Genomic DNA, 17,236 nt, shown 5'->3' on the forward strand with positions numbered 1-17,236 from the left:
TCATCCTGTAGTAATGTCCCCATCCTTGTGCTCATTGTGTAGTAATGTGTCCATCCTTGTCCTCATCCTGTAGAAATGTGCCCATCCTTGTCCACATCCTTTAGTAATGTCCCCATCCTTGTCGTCATCCTGTAATATTGTGCCCATCCTTGTTCACATTCTCTAGTAATGTGCCCAACCTTGTCCTCATCCAGTAGTAATGTCCTCATCCTGTATTAATGTCACAATTCATGCCCTCATCTTGTAAAAATATGCCTATCCTGGTCCTCATCCTGTAGTAATGTACACCATCCTGCGCCCCATCTTGTAGTAATGTGCCCATTCTGGTCCTCATCCTGCAGTAATGTTCCCAACCTGGTCCTTGTTCTGTATTAATGTGCCCATCCTTGTTTCCATCCTGTAGTAATGTTCCCATTCTATAGTAATGTGCCCATCGTGTAATAATGTGCCCATCCTTGTCCTCATCTTGTAGTAATGTATCCATCCTGTAGTAATGTGCCCATCCTGTATTAATGTGCCCATCCTGTAGTAATATTCCCATCCTCATCCTTTAGTAATGTGCCCATCCTTGTCCCCTTGATGATCATGGCGGGTGCAGGGGGCCACCACTATCAGCGCTTTATTTCAATTGAATGTATTGGCGTCACTGAGCAGACAATCTCTCTGCACAGCTATACAATTACTAATGGCAGCCACTGGCCAATCAGAGGCCAGCAGCTAACGTTGGTGTATGACGCCAGCTATTTGCCACTGATCTTCTGGCACCTGCATTGCTATAGCTGTGCAGAGAGCTTCTCTGTGCAGCACTAGCAATTCATTCAACTGAAGTAAAGCACTGAGAGTGGCGACCCCCTGCACTGGCCACGATCGTTAAGGGGTCTACATGCCTAAAGGCCACAAAAAGCAGACTCGGGTTGAGTGTGGCCCACATGTTTGAAACCCCTGCTCTAAAATGTATTATAAAATGCAGCTGCATACTGTACATGCTACTTGAAACTGGCTCTATGCTACTCACTCGACAAGTGTTTAGGTATTGTTTCAAGAGGACCTGTCACCAGGGAAAAAGTATCCAATTATATTTTGCTTTTATTTTATTCTTGCTTCTCTCTTAAGTATTCAGTTATGGGCCTGGCCCAGGGGTGTAACGGTCGCAGTCGCAGGGGTCACCACTGCAATCGGGGCAAGGCTTCAAAGGGCCCGTTCTGGACCTCAGCACTTGGTTCAGCTGGATGTGAACCCGAGTACCACATCCAGCTGACATGTGTTGCAGCCCTGAGCCCAGTCAGTCTGGACCTTGTGCTGCAAACTGCGGCAGAACATGGTCACTGCAGCCACTCTGGGGATAACACATGTCTCGGCTACTTATAAAATACATATGCACTTCTCTCTCCGCCCATAATCCCGCCCACCTCTTTCCATTGAAGCCGCTGCTGCAGCACAGTGATCACCCGGCCCCCGGCTTTGTGTATCTGCTGGGCGATTGTCTGCTGCTATTAAAGAGAGCGATGTCACTGGTCTCCTGCCTATGAGGAAGTTAGTGGATCCTCCGCTGCCCTGACAGCCTCTCCTCCAGTATACAGCACAGACACTGTATGCTCCATTTAGGTTCCGCCTCTCCCGTCCATCAGACAAGGGGACAAACCTGATCATTGCCTCCTCCTCAGCAAAGCCAGCCCCTGCTACAGCAATAAGCCCCGCCCACCATGAGTAAGCCCCGCCCACCATGAGTAAGCCCCACCCACTGGCATGGAGCTGCTGTGGAGTCTCAGGCCTGTGCAATGAGTGCTGCAGCATTATGAGAGACTTCTGAGGAGAGTGTATCCCTCCCTCCTGCATGTCATCGCTCTGTAGTCGGCAATAGCAGGAGGGGAGGCTCCAGAGGACACAATGCGACCTGAAGTGAGTACTGGAGCTCCCTGAATGATGTCTCTAGACTCACTATCCTCTTCTATCCTCCTATTTGCCCCTCACAGCTGCACTCTCCTGCCCCCTCCCCCACTGTCCTGTAGCTGATGATGCTTCATTGCTGTCAGACATCCAACTTTCATATTTCTTTGTATACAGTGTGTTTAAAAATGCAGACATATACAGTATATAACAAATATATAAAAAATATAGTGTGTATGTCTGCATTTGTGTGAAGAAGTGACTGTGTACATGCGACATTTTAGTGTTAAAAGTCAGACATTAAAAAGCATAAATAATACTAAAAGCACCAAAAAAAAACCACTTAAGGCCCTGTGCGTACGCTGCGGTTTTCGCTGCGGTTTTGCTGCGGTTTTACTGCATATTTTGCTGCAGAAAATGTTCATAACCTTTCTGCAGTCCTTCTCCAGCAAAACCAATGGTAAAAAAAAAAGGTGTGCGCACACTACATTTTTTTCACCTACAGGTTTTGCTGCAGAATTTCTGCAGCAAAAAGAATGTGCATAGCACTTCTTTTCCGCAGGTACCTGCGGTTTCTGCCATAGATAATGGAAAAAAACCGCAGGGACCCACACGTGGCAAAACCGTACCAAAACTGCACCAAACCGCAGTAAAACCACATGCGGATGTCGGTGCGTTTTCTTCCCGCAGGTGCGGAATTCTTTCACAGGGTGCAGAATTTTCTTAAGAAAATTCCAATTTCTAGTGCACACATAGCCTAAAAATGGCAAAACTCATGCACCATTAAAAAAACAACTACCACTTTTATATGCAAAATGAATAAATCTATAATATTATTTATAGCACAAATATGTACAGGAAAAAAAAGGTGAATAGGGCCATAAACAAGGACGGAAACATGTATGAGGATGGGGGACAAAGATACAAGCATGGGATGGGAATACTGGATGCTGAGGGAATAAGGTCCCTTTCACACTGCGTTTTGCCTTACTGTACGTTCAGTGGTCCCGTCGGAGCATCCATCCGAACTGCCCCTCCCCCACCCTGCAAAACGTGTTTCGGACGCATGCGCCGACAGCTCCATTGACTGTAATGGAGTACACTACGTTAGCGTGTGCTCTGTTTTGTACAATTTTTTTCACATATACGTTTTCTGCAGACGGTCACCCGAACGAAGTCGACTACGTTTTAGTGTCCGTCTGCAGAAAACGTAAATGCACGAAAATGGTACAAAACAGAGCACACGCTAACGTAGTGTACTCCATTACAGTCAATGGAGCTGTCGGCACATGCGTCCGAAACACGTTTTGCAGGGTGGGGGAGGGGCAGTTCGGACGGATGCCCCGACGAGACCACTGAACGTAAGGCAAAACGCAATGTGAAAGTAGCCTATGGTCTTTCCCTCGGGACCCAGCTTCTGCATGCTTTGCTATACATTTGTCCCTGAACCCCACTTTCCCATGCTCTACTAAGCATCTTTCCCTCAACACCCAGCTTTCCCATGTTCTATAACACATCTTTCCCTCAGCATGCAGCTTTCCCATGCTCTGCTATACATTTTTCCTTCAGTACTCAGCTTTCCCATGCTTTGATATCAAGGGCAAGCTGAGGTAAATATGTACAGCAGAGCATCGGAAAACTGGGTCCTGAAGGAAAGATGTATAGCAGAACATGGGAAAGCTGGGTGCTGAAGGAAAGAGGGATATCAGAGTATGGGAAAACTGGATACTGAGGAAAATATGTATAAAAGACCATGGGAGGGCAGGATACTGAGGGAAAGATCTGAGTGTCAGCATAATCATCCTGTACCCCGAGCTGTGGGGAGGGTGAGAGGAGACGGGGGGCCCTGGTTCAAATTTTGCACCTGGGCCTATTGAACTCTAGTTATGCCACTGGCCAGGCCCTTTTTATGTATCGCTAATTTGTATGGCCTTCATCAAAAGGATGTGGCTCACAGGTTTCCCTGGGTCCATGTCTTCAGGCTACTCTGTATTTTCACCCTGTGAGCACCAACCCTTTTCGTTAAAGCCTCAAAAAAATAATACTCAGGGGAGCAGAAGGAAAACAATAAAGGCAATCTATCAAGTCCAATATGCACCCAGAACCACTAGCAGTTCTGGGTGCATATTGCTAATCCCTGCCTAACCGTCCCTGTATACACTAGCATAGATAAAGGGATCTTTGGAAAAAAGTATTTCTAAAGATCTTATATCTTATGCTAATGAGTGAGGGGACTAGTCCCCTGGGCGTTAGGTCCCCTGGCTAGTCAGCTCCAATAGCATGATTGTACGGCCCTTGGATTCGGGCTCGCAGGTGGGTGGCTCGAGCGTCCCCGGACCCAGGGGTCCCGTGGTCCACTTCAATCTGAAAGGGGGGGCTGGCGTTTTTAGGGGGACGTAGGTTTACGGCCGGAGCCGTGTTTCAGTTCGTGACGCCACCCACGGGATGTGGTGAAGGTAGGCACCACCGCTGCAGTTACAGGGGAACCCGGGGGAGATGTTACACAGCAAGTTGTTAACCCCTCCGTGGGCAGGGATGGTGGCCCCAGGATCCGTTGGTGAGGTAGTTGGGCGGTGCAGGGAGGTGCGCGGCCGGAGGGCACTGTTGTACTCACAGTCAGTAATGTACAAGAGTCTCTGGTAAACCAAGTTGATGGCGGTCTGGTCCCCCACCCGGTTGGTGGTCGGTGGTGAATTTCTCCTGCACCATGTTGTGTATTTGTGGGCTACCTGCGCTTTAGCGTCGGAAGTCCGCTCCCTGGCTTTGTGGATGTCGGGAGAGCCCTTTTGCCTGCAGACACTGGCCCGTGGGATCTCTCTGCCTGTGCGGTGGCTTGCTATCACCCTCGTTGGGCTGTTGTCTTCAGTCGGGACTTTGGGTGGGAAAGGACCTATAGTCAGGACCGCAATCATTTAATTAAATCAGTCCAGTCGCTTCTGGACCTCGTTTCAGGGTCTGAGTACCCCCCTTTGTGCTCCGGTTTCCGAGTCGGTTCCCCGGATCAGTACCGGCGGGCCACTACCCTGTCCTGGTCCACCACGGTTCCACTGAGCCGTCTTCCCTCCTCCTGTAGGCTGAGGCCACCGTATGCCTCCTAGCCAAAGGTGCCCGGGCTCCAACCCTGGCACCTGTCAGACTGCTGCAGACCTGGGCACAGGCCTGCTTCCACTTTAGTTCACCTCCACTAACAGACAGACTACTTTTCCCGCCTCAGGCTCTCTGGACTCCTCGGTGGGTGGGGCCAACTGCCTGGCTCTGCCCCCTGGTGTGTCCATCAAGCCCTGAGGGGGGTGACTAGGTTTTAATGGTTGGCTGATGACCCCTTTTTAGGGGACAGGTGTTGTGCGGGGCTCTATCTGTGACTACCTGGCTAGTCCAGGGCATCACACTAACATGTTAATGAATGTGCAGCGTCAAAGGATGATCTCACTCACCTCTCCACTGCCATCGCGTCCGATGCTGGATTTCGGCTCAGTGTGCATGACCCCGGATTTTTGGTCATGCGCACTACTTCAGTTTGATGTCAGAATGTATACACCTGGCTTCATAGTGCGCATGACGAAAAATCTGGGGTCATGCGCACTGAGCCGAAATCCAGCATCGGACGTGATGGCAGTGGAGAGGTGAGTGAGATTATCCTCTGACGCTGCACATTCATTAACATGTTAGCACGCCCACAGGGGTGTACAAACATGCTAATGGAGCCGACTAGCAAGGGAAGTAACGCCCAGGCGACTAGTCCCCTCGCTCATTAGCATACAATAAAAGATCTTTAGAAATACTTTTTCTAAAGATCCCTTTAGCTATGCTAGTGTATACAGGGACGGTTAGGCAGGGATTAGCAATATACACCCAGGACTGCTCGTGGTTCTGGCTGCATATTGGACCTGACAGGTTCCCTATAAGAGCAAAATCTGTCCACTTTTGACCTGGTAACAAGTTCTCTTTAAAGATGATGTCAACTACTTGTCCAATCTCATGTTAATTATTATATTTCCCTATGTGAAATAAAAAAAGCCTATACTTATTTCCATTGCTAGCGCCATTCCAGCGACGTCAGCCACTTCAGTGGTGTAACTAGAGTCTGATGGTCCCTGGTACATTTGGACTAGGGACCCCACCTACATGTTGGTCAGATGTATGTGCCCTTGTAGATTTCTAAATTCAATAAAGATATACATGCTCCCTTCCCCATAATGTAATAAAGTCCCCCATCCTGTACCACTTTCATCCATCCTGGGCCAATTCCAGTATTAATGTCCCCATTTTTTGCCCTTTCTAGTAATCATGCCCCCCTTCCTCGGCTCCTTGCAATATCAATGTCCAACAGCATCCAGTAAGAATATTCCTCATCCTGGGCCCATTCCAGTAATAGTGTCCAAGATCCTGGGCCCCTTCCTGGTATAATGTCCCCCATGTCCCCCAACCTGATACAATATCCCCATTCAGTCCCCTTCCAGTAAATATGTTGCCCATCCTGAGCCTCTTCCTGGCACAATGTCCCCCTTCCTGGGCCCATCCTGTATTAACATTCCTCCTGTTTTGCCACTGTTCTCTAACACATTTAAAATAAAAAAAAAACAACTACTCTTCTTTCCTTCCCCTGCTGCCACGGTACATGGTGTCCTATACCGTAGCCGATGCAGAGCCCAGCAGCTGACTTTGACGTGGTCTTGTCATGCCCAGTATATTGTACTGTGCTTGTTCTCACCCACAAAGCTCTCCACAGTGCGGCACCACCCTACATCTCCACCCTCCTCTCTGTCTATCATCCTACCTGTTTTCTACGCTCTGCAAATTACTTTCGACTAACATCCACACTAATTCGAACCTCCCACTCCCGAATCCAAGACTTCTTCCGAGCTGCACCAAACATCTGGAACGCTCTACCCCAAGAAGTTAGGACAAATCACCACTTACTCCGCTTCAGACGCTCCCTAAAAACGCATCTTTTTAGGGCGACCTATCACACTCCCTAGCCAAACTAATATCACCTAATCACTCTACAACTTCTCATAACATAACCCCACGTCAAGCTCCTTGGCACCCAAATGCATCTCACGGCTCTAGTCAACTGGTCCAAGAAGCCATTATCTATCCCCCATGATATGGCTGGATTGTCATTGTAAATAAGCACTTGTACCTTGCCCCTCCCCCCATCTCATTGTAGATTGTAAGCTCTCACGAGCAGGGTTGCCATTTTTCCTTTTAAATATTGTATCTTCTATAATTGTTACTTGTTTGTATATGTTTATGTATATGATATGTATATGTATATGAGCCTCCTGAATTGTAAAGCGCTGCGGAATATGTTGGCGCTATAGAAATAAAGATTATTATTATTATTATTATTGTAGTGCCTGTACATTGCGCCCAGCTCCTGCTTCTAGAAACCTACCTGCACCATGTAAATTAAGCGGTCTCTCCTAACTACAGAAATGCCAAATATGTGGACATTAATTGTGGTGCTCAAAAGAGAGGGGCATTTGGATTTGGGAGTGCAGATTTTGCTGATTTTCATCTTTTGGGGGGAGCCATAGCATTTTTGTCCAAAGACTTTGTGCTATCCTAACATAGAAGCCTTCAATATTTCCATTAACAGACCTGAGTGGTGATTTGTGTTTTTATGGGTTGAGTTGAATGACAATAGTGGCAATTTGGGATATAGAACATTTGGATCAGTTCACATTTATTCTGTGCTCTATGCTGAGCATTTATACCAGGGTTTGCATCTACATTTTTGAAATATGTGATTCAGGTGAAACCCCCAGTGGATTTATTTGCTATAATGAGGCAGCAGAGTTACTCTGGATTTCGTTTGGCCTCTGTTCCATGGTGTCTGTCTTTTCAAAGATGCACAAACCTGTTAATGGTCACACTTTTGTGCATGCCTAAAAAGACGCGTAAACAGATAGACACCGCGGCGTCACATGCCAGATGGGAGTTCAAAGTGACTCCCTCTTCCTCATTAAAGTGAGTTTTCCATTGGGAATTTTATCTCAATCACGTTTTTCAGACATTTACATGTAATTCCCAGTGAAAGCGCTCAGCATAGAGAGCAGAATAAATGTGAGCCACGCCTTACTGTGTTCTTTGGGAGGAAGATGTTTTTAACTCCATTCATCGTGTAATAAAAGTGATAAAGCAGCTTTATTCCCCAGGTCAGTACGATTACAGCGATACCAGGTTTATATCTTTTTTTTAAGGTTTGGCTATCAAAGCTAAAAAAACCCTTTTTTTTTACAAAATAAAGATTTTTTGCGTCACCAAATTTTGAAGACATAGTTTTTCCACATATTCAGTGTTTGGCCCTTCAGTTGTTTTATAATAGACTAGCAAAATATTCACAGCTTCACTCATGGAAAATGATATGCTAAATTGAGGTTAAGATTAACTTTTCAGTTTCACCCTAAAGTTGACATCTTCAGCATTAAAGAGTGCTTTACACGCTGCGACATCACTAACGATATATTGTCGGGGTCACGACGTTAGTGACGTACATCCGGCGCCGTTAGCGACATCGCAGCGTGTGACACCAAGGAGCGACAATCAACGAGCGCAAAAACGTGAAAAATCGTTGCTCGTTGACACGTCGCTCCTTTTCCAAATATCGCTGCTGCTGCAGGTACGATGTTGTTCGTCGTTCCTGCGGCAGCACAAATCGCTATGTGTGACACCGCAGGAACAACGAACATCTCCTTACCTGCGTCCACCGGCAATGAGGAAGGAAGGAGGTGGGCGGCATGTTCCGGCCGCTCATCTCTGCCCATCCTCTGCTATTGGACGGCTGCCGTGTGACGTCGCTGTGATGCCGCACGAACCACACCCTAAGAAAGGAGGCGGATCGCCGGCCAGAGCGACGTTGCAGGGAAGGTAAGTCCGTGTGACGGGTGTTAGCGATGTTGTTCACCACGGGCAGCGATTTGCCCGTGACGCACAACCGACGGGGGCGGGTACACTCGCTAGCAATATCGGTACCGATATCGCAGCGTGTAAAGTACCCTTAAAGCTATGTGCGCACTTTGTGTCGAGTTACTTGCAGTTGTAAACGCATCCACTGGCAGAAATTGTCTTTGTCAAATTTGGTTTGGACCACAGAAAGGCTAAAAATATACATGCGTTTTTACCACGTTTTACATGCTTTTTCATTTGTTAAAGTCAGATGCGTTTTCATTCCAAATACACAACTAAATAAAGTTTTAACCTAAAAACACTAAGAAAAAAATGAAAACAAATATCATGATTAAAACTATAAACAAAATAGCTAATTTTATTAAATTGATAACTGTGATCTAATATTTATGGCTACAATAACGTCAAAATATTGTATACCATTCATTTATTTGTCGGACTATATGTGTGTGTAAAGGGACACATCATTACATCAATTTAATGACAAAACGCATGCATTTATTTGGTCCATTCTGCACCAAAAAAGAATGTAAAACGCTAGGATTTTGATTTTAAATGCGTTTTGAAACTTCTCATTGACTCCAATGTTAGCAAAACGCTGCCAAAATGGCAAAAACAATTGTCATGCTGCTTCTTTAAACACAGAGATTTTGACAAATTTTCTGCACCTAAAACGCTGCGTTTTTAACAGCATTGTGCGAACAAGAAAGCCCTATTTCCTATAGACTTTGCTTGGAAATCAAAACGCATGCAATTTTGCATTAAAACGCTGCAGTTCAAAACGCTGCGGAAACGCATGAAAAAACGCAAAGTGCGCACACAGCCTTAAAAGTAAATTTCAACTCTTCTTTTTTGTTAGTTTGATGTTATCAGTTGTTTATTTTTACAAATTTGTTGTAACACTAAGGCCAACAAAAACAGTGCTTAGTATTATAACCCTCAATAATCACCTCACACTGAACAGAGATCTAATAGTTGAATCTATACATAGTGTATAGAGCAGAAAATGTATATCCTGAAGGATCTCAAATCTCAGTTATGAAAACTGCCTCACTGTCAAACTGTCCATGGTTATCCATAGAGCTCAGCTTTCACTTTGCCTCAGCAGCTTCAATGCTAAATGTACTTTAGTTGCTATAGGCAAGCAGATTGATCTTACCGTGATGCAATTTTCATAAATGAGTCTTCAGTTGCTTCTGCAGTGGCAATAAGCAACCAGAATGATCTTACTGTTTTGTAATTCTCATAAATGAGGCCCCAGTTACCTTTCCCAGTTTCAGTATAAGGCTGGGTTCACATTGTTGTGTTCTGCGCTGAGCACTTACGTTGGGGTTTCCATGTAAATCCCCCAAAAATGTGATTCAGACAAAACTAACGATGAAACCACTCACTCTAATGAGGCAATTGGAAACATTTTGGACTCCGTTTGGCATCTGTTTCACTGGTGTCATCTTTTTAGGCTTGTATACAGCTTTGGTTGTCCATATTTGTGTGCTAAAAAGATGCCTGAAAAGATAGGGCACAGCCAAAACAGAGACCAGATGGAGCCCAAAGTGTCTCTATCTGCCTAATTAGAGTGAGTGGTTCCAACAGGGTTTTCGTCTGAATCATAAGCTCTCAAAGGAGAACGCAGGATAAATATATACATCAGCCAAGCCTTGTTCCGATTTTTAGAAGGTAGAATGAAGAAATAGACAGCAGTACAAGAATAGATCTTATTTTTATTTTTGTCACAGCTGAAATCCACCTCAAAAGTATTACCCTGATTGCCACCACACCAGGGCAATTGGAAAGAGTTGGGCAAAGCACCAGAATTGGCACATCTAATGGATGTGCCACTTCTGGGGTGGCTGCGGGCTGCTATTTTCAGACTTGAAGGGGCCAAATAACCATGGGCCTTCCCAGCCTGATAACTCCAGCCCCCAACTGCTGTTCCTTGGCTGGTTATCAAAAATAGGGCGGAGCCCATGCCATTTTTTTACATTGCTTCTTTAAACACTTTTAAAAACTGGCATGGGATCCTCTCTGATTTTGATAACAAGCCAAGGTAAAGCAGATAGCTGAGGGTTGCAGCCCCCAGCTGTTTGCTTTAAAAACGCTGGTTATCAAACATAGGTGGGAACCCACATCTTTTTTTTATTCCCTATTCACAGTTGTTTGCAAAGCAATTGCTCCCATTTTGCTTCCTTTTACAGCTCCCTAGCCCATACTATGACCATGTTACAGCCATTTGCAGCACACAAGTTTGGGTCTCCATTTATTCATATGGGTTTTGAGTACCAAACCAAACGTTTAACTAAGTCCGGCCAAACCGGGCGAATCCGAACATCCATGGGTCCACTCATCTCTGATTTGTTTTATACATATTTCTATTTTACAGACCTCTTCCTGAAGACACAGGTATGGATACTCTCGGGTCGCCCACAGACGATATTACATCTTGTAAGTTGCCTTGCTAGGACATAACAAAATTACTAAAATCATATTGCACAAATAATCATATTTATCCATATCTCTTTATTTAGCTCCTCCAAGCACGCTTAACATCAGTGGATCTCATCGCATGCGTAAAACACTAGAGGCTCCAGAGATTAATATCTCTTTAGACCAGAGTGAGGGATCAGTACTTTCTGATGACTTTTTAGAAACGCCAGATGATCTGGACATTAACGTGGATGATATTGAGACTCCAGATGAAACAGATTCGTTAGAGTTTCTGGGCAATGGAAATGAGTTGGAATGGGAAGGTAAGATTGTAAGACGATTGGGTTATTGAAGTCTGCTATTTAGGACCATCACTAATTTCCAGAATAGTTTTAATAAAGAAGTAAAAAGCCTTTGGCCCCCATCAAAGAACTGAAAATTGTGCACAAATGTATAATGCCACACAAGGTGAATTCCAGCATAATGGATGTAATATTTGGATGACACTTTCAATGTCAGAATGCTCAATATCTTGTTTGCATGCAGCAGTTGAAACTTACACATGTATTGCTATATACAGGTGACGATGTAATGTTTATGTGGAAGGATATCATTTTATCTTTTTTGAATAACTACAATTTTTAATAATAAACACTGTGTAATGAATGCAACAAGAAACTGAAGCATGGTTTGTCCTACGTAATGAGTTCACAAGATCGTGTGAATCTATATGATATTTAGTTATTACATGGCTAGCTATGAATGTTAACTATTAAAGTCTGCCTCAGCTATTAAAAATGAATATGTCAATAATTATTCACTAATAATTACACTTTCTGACTAGACCAATATGATAAAGGGAAACTCTTCCTCCGACTGATGAAGGGGAGTTCTGTATATTAATTAGTCAATAATTTATTATTCAGCTTTGACTAATAAAAATAAATATACAATATTAAATAGCCTAATGCACAAATAATATATATATATATATATATATATATATATATATATATATATATATATATATATATGTGTGTGTGTGTGTGTTACCAGTGACTAACTGAGACAGAGGCGTCCAAAAGAATATTTATTATACAAACTCAAATGTCTACTAGCTACCACACAAATAGCACAATACTATAATAGCACAATAGTATTAATACACCATTATTTCCCACCCACATTACCTAAACACATATGCATACAATAAAAGCACCAATTAAAACCCACGCACCTACTACTGATTGTCCCTTTATAATCAAGGGGTTAATAGCAGTGCACGTGGCAACAAAGGGTTAGTGCAAAGGTAGCAAGGTGTTAATAGCAGTACAGATAGCACAGCAAAAGGTTAATAGCAGAATACAGGTGCAGGAAGGGGGTTAATTTTTCTGGGGGAGGATACTTAGCCAAGTATGCTTCAGGAGAGAATCCTATGCTGCTTGCCATCTGAGGAGAAAGAGGAGATGAAAAGGACACTGAAGGGCCTCCTGCAGGAGAGTAGACCCTTGACAGTGGTGCTAAGGTGGTTTGGAGCAGAGCGAAGCAGGAGGACTGAAGAGGCGGCTGAATAGAGATGGACGGTGGAGGAGAGAGAGAAGAATGGGAACTGAGGGGGTTGCAGTGGACGGTGGGGCTGTGGGCTGATGAAAGAGACTTGAGCGCTGCCACCGCCGAATATTAAACCTGGGTGGAGCGTGCTCCTTATATATATGTAGCGCCCCACTAGGCCTAAGGGGATACTCGTCACCGGGCCAGTGGTTTCGTGGGGCTGCTGTGACTGGCCTGACCCGGCTCCATGGCCCCGTTGGCTACATGTAAAACAACAGGTGCAAGGTGTCAGGTGTAAAGGGGGATAAAGGAGGCTGAAGGGTCCCTGGGAAGCATGTCTCCAGTTGCAGTGGCGACAGGAATCTCGGCCTCCTCCACCGCTGACCCTTCCTGCAACTTTTCCTCTCCCAGGAGCGGTGTTGGATGGGGATGGGGGATGCTTTGCAGTGCCACCCGTGGTGCGCGGCCAGGGATTAGCCGCCACTGCGAGATGTTGCTCTCCTGGTTGGTGTTGACGCAGCTCAGGTAGTTCAGCTCCCCACAGGTGGAGCGAGCCCTGGGAAGGACGGTGGCGACCGGGGAAAGGAACCGTTGGCGCTGAAGTGCAGGGCAACAGCACCAGTAATAACAGGCCAAGGCAGCGGCTGTGGGTCCATGTCTTTTACTTACAGTTCATTAGAAGGCTGCCCTCTGAGTATCGGTCACCGCCGTGCTGGGCCCCAGCCGATCCCGGGTAAGCAAGGAGCAACCACCGGTGTCTGTGAACATGTAAGACCTTTCTCTTCTGTGCTGGTAGTGTAGTGTGGATCCCCATGGCATGAAGCGATTTGGGGACTCCAGTTCCACGTTGTGTCCCATTCAAAATGGGGTTAGCCCGGGGACTACCTAGTCCACCACGACCTTGCAGAATCTGAAGAAGCAACCTGAAGTATGGTCCATCCTAGGGCTCTGCAACCTGTCTGCGCCGGCCCCAAGGGAGCGGTTCAGCTTCCCCTCAGCTGCCATGTCCTCCTCAGTCTCACAGGCTCACCCCACCGGTCTCAGTTACTCCCAGTCCACCTGGTTCCGGTTCCCTCCAGTCTTCCCGCTTCTACGAGTCCATGGTGATCCGGTACTCTCTCTCTCCTTTTCCCTGGAATAGCTCTCAAGGACTCATTCCAGTCGGTCCCTCTGAGGGGAGCCATCCATCGCGTCACTCAGCAACCTGTCTCCTTCTGTGTCCCAGAATGATCTCTCTCCCCGACTGATCTGAAGGGATTTCCTGTCTGCTCTTTCTCCTCACCCCTAGTGCCCCCACCCTCTGGTGACTCACCCTGACCGGGAATTCCCCACTGCCATGGTTACCACCACTGCCCTAGTTTCAGTGTGAAAGCACCTGGTTTCCTGATTGTGTAACTTGATATGAACACAGGATGTTGTGTAAAGCTCCAAACAACAGCGGCTAACCCCCTCTTACCTGGATCAGTACAGCACTCTAAATCAGATGCAGTACCCTTTGGCGACTGAGGCCTTAGGGGTACACATATACACGCGCTCTGCAAGTGTGCTTGCAGGGCACGAGTGATGATGTCATCGCTCCCGCATCCACGCTCACAACCATGTGCGCTTCTGCATCAGGGCGCTTTGAAGTGCTGCGGATTATATCACTGCAGACATCGAGACCCTTGCAGGCAGTAGATCCTGCCCGAACAAAAGGATCTCACTGTTTTTTGTTCTGGCAGCCAGTGGATATCATCTGACATGGTAATTAACTATGTCAGCAGATGTCCTCTTATCAGATATCGTTTTGTCCTTCTGCTTTGATATGCATGGAATAGTAAATGTAGTAAATGTCAAGGCCTATCTACAGTATACAGGTGGGGGACATCAAAGGAGACATTATATGAGGGATATATGTGGGGATATTTATGAGGGATATTTTTAAGTGTGGAGGGACAATATAAATATGCGCCCTGCAACGTGGGGGTTCCACTCGCTTGCAGCGGTGTGAGGTAGCTTCAGCAACACACGTACACAGTCTCTTCATAGAAATTCTGGCAGTTTATTTAAAAACACTCAGCATAAACTGCCCTCAAACATAAACAATAAGTCAATAATGGAAGTTTTAGCAACTTCCCCACTCTCTGGCTCCTGCCAGCGTACAACTCTAGCCAAGGTTCCTTCCAGCACCCAGGGCCCCCTGCAGACCCCAGTCTGTCTCTCCTCCTGGAGAGATTCGGCCCTACAGCCCTGGCCTGGCTTGGCTGCACTCACCTCAGACTCAATATCAGAGCATTGTGTTCAGCCTCCACACAGGCTGATACACCCAGAGCTCCAGTCTCTGCTCTCACTTGTTTCCAGTCCACACACTGGACATCTAGAGCCAGTCTCTATCTAGACTGCCCTAGACACACTCTCAGAGCTCCCTGCTCTCACTTGTTTCCAGTCCACACACTGGACGTCTGGAGCTAGTCTCTATCTAGACTTCTCATCTAGACTGCCCTAGACACACTCTCAGAGCTCCCTGCTCTCACTTGTTTCCAGTCCACACACTGGACGTCTGGATTTAGTCTCTATCTAGACTGCCCTAGACACACTCCCAGCCAACTTCACATTGCAGAGCACCCATGCTTCTGCAAAACATACCGACCCTTTGTAATACAGCCGGTTGATACGTTACACAATATATATAGATATAGATATAGATATATTGTGACGCAGGGTATGGTGGGTGGTGGGAGCTATATTCCTCCTAGACTTTTGCACTGTTGAACAACAGAGAAGAGGTTAATTCTAGCCTGAATCTTCTCTGCTAGTTCAGGTTGTGAGGCAAGGCCTGAGGAGCACAGGATGAAAAGGCAGCCATAAATTCAGTGTGAGGGTGGTTGGGCTGGAGAACTGAAGCAGTCTGTCTATACTGAAGGAAAAGAAAACCCATATCTGAATGAACTGGTATGGTCTGGAATTTTTGCTGTGCTGTATGTCAAGCTGGACTTTTTTCCTTTGTTTCTCTGCTCTGAAGTAAGACTGTATATTTATGTTTTTGTCAAGTGTGAATAAAACACTGACCCCTTTTTGGACTGTAAACTGGTGTGTGCCTCTTGACTGCGTCCCTGCCATCGCCTACCAGAGCTGAATCCCTACAACATATAAAGTGAAGAAAATAAGTATTATATACACTGAGCTTGCAAGTTTTCCCACCTAGAAAGAATGGAGCGGCCCATATTTTGTATCGCAAGATTAATTTGCAAAATTAGTAGTCTATCAAATACTTATTTTCCTCGATTTGTGTGTGTGTATATGTGTGTATACTGTATGTATATGTGTGTATGTGTATATATATATATATTAGTGTTGAGCGAGTATGCTTGTCACTACTCGGTACTCGCACGAGTATCACTGTACTCGGGCTAGTCGGCGGGGACCGAGTAATCTCGCGATACTCGTGCTGTACTCGTGGTCTTCATCCCTGCATGTTGGCGCTCTTTTGAGAGCCAGCCCTCATGCAGGGATTGGCTGGCAGACCACTGCAATGCCACAGCCCTGTTAGTTGTGGAATTGCAGTGATTGGCCGGCCTGCACAGCGTGACCGAGCCTTTATACCGGCGGGCGCGCTGTGCTCTGCACACAGCCATCCAGACAGTCAGTGCAGGGGGAGTGTTGCTGCTTCAGGGAAAGGTTTGCGGCCCTTTATAGTTCTTTCCGTAGCAGGGCTGCAAACAGTGTGACCAGAAGTCCTTCTCAGGACTATTGTAGTTGTATACAGGCAGACAGGGTATAGCCAGGTCGGAGTACAGGAGCAGAGTCCTTCTCAGGACTATTGTTGCTGTATACAGGCAGGGCAGGCAGGGTATAGCCAGGTCAGAATACAGGCTAGTGACCAGAAGAGTCCTTCTCAGGACTATTGTAGCTGTATACAGGCAGGCAGGCAGGGTATATAGCCATTCCTAGTGGTGACCGTATACCAGCCTTCATCATATCTGGGGCTGGTGTACACAGTCTAAAACAGTCCTGATAGTGTCAGACTTCTCAGTAATTGTCGCTCCTAAAAACCTGTTCGGTTCTTAGTGCGTCCGTGCGTGCATTTAAAAACCGCACGTGTGTGCCTGTCGGTGGCAGCGTACAGGTGCACTTGTGTGCGTTTTGCACAAACTAGTACATAACGCACAAGTCTAGTGAATATAATACACGTCAGTCAGCAGTGTCTGATAGAGTCAAACTTCTCAGTAATTGTCGCTCCTAAAAACCTGTTAGGTTCTTAGTGCGTCCGTGCTTGCATTTACAAACCGCACGTGTGTGCCTGTCGGTGGCAGCGTACAGGTGCACTTGTGTAGGTAGCTTCAGCCACACACGTACACAGTCTCTTCATAGAAATTCTGGCAGTTTATTTAAAAACACTCTCAGCATAAACTGTCCTCAAACATAAACAATAAGTCCATAATGGAAGTTTTTAGCAACTTCCCCACTCTCTGGCTCCTGCCAG

General features: G+C 46.0%; 1 protein-coding gene across 1 annotated transcript in view; it reads left to right on the plus strand.

The window, feature by feature from the left end:
- ATCAY (ATCAY kinesin light chain interacting caytaxin) overlaps window positions 1–17,236 on the plus strand; it is a 168,948-nt gene that overhangs the window by 22,826 nt on the left and 128,886 nt on the right. Inside the window, exons 3-4 of the mRNA XM_075352540.1 lie at window positions 11,180–11,241; window positions 11,325–11,546. Of these exons, the coding sequence (XP_075208655.1) occupies window positions 11,180–11,241; window positions 11,325–11,546 (284 nt within the window). The remainder of the gene's footprint in view (window positions 1–11,179; window positions 11,242–11,324; window positions 11,547–17,236) is intronic.

The sequence above is a fragment of the Anomaloglossus baeobatrachus genome, chromosome 1 (assembly GCF_048569485.1).
Source record: "Anomaloglossus baeobatrachus isolate aAnoBae1 chromosome 1, aAnoBae1.hap1, whole genome shotgun sequence".
NCBI lineage: Eukaryota > Metazoa > Chordata > Amphibia > Anura > Aromobatidae > Anomaloglossus > Anomaloglossus baeobatrachus.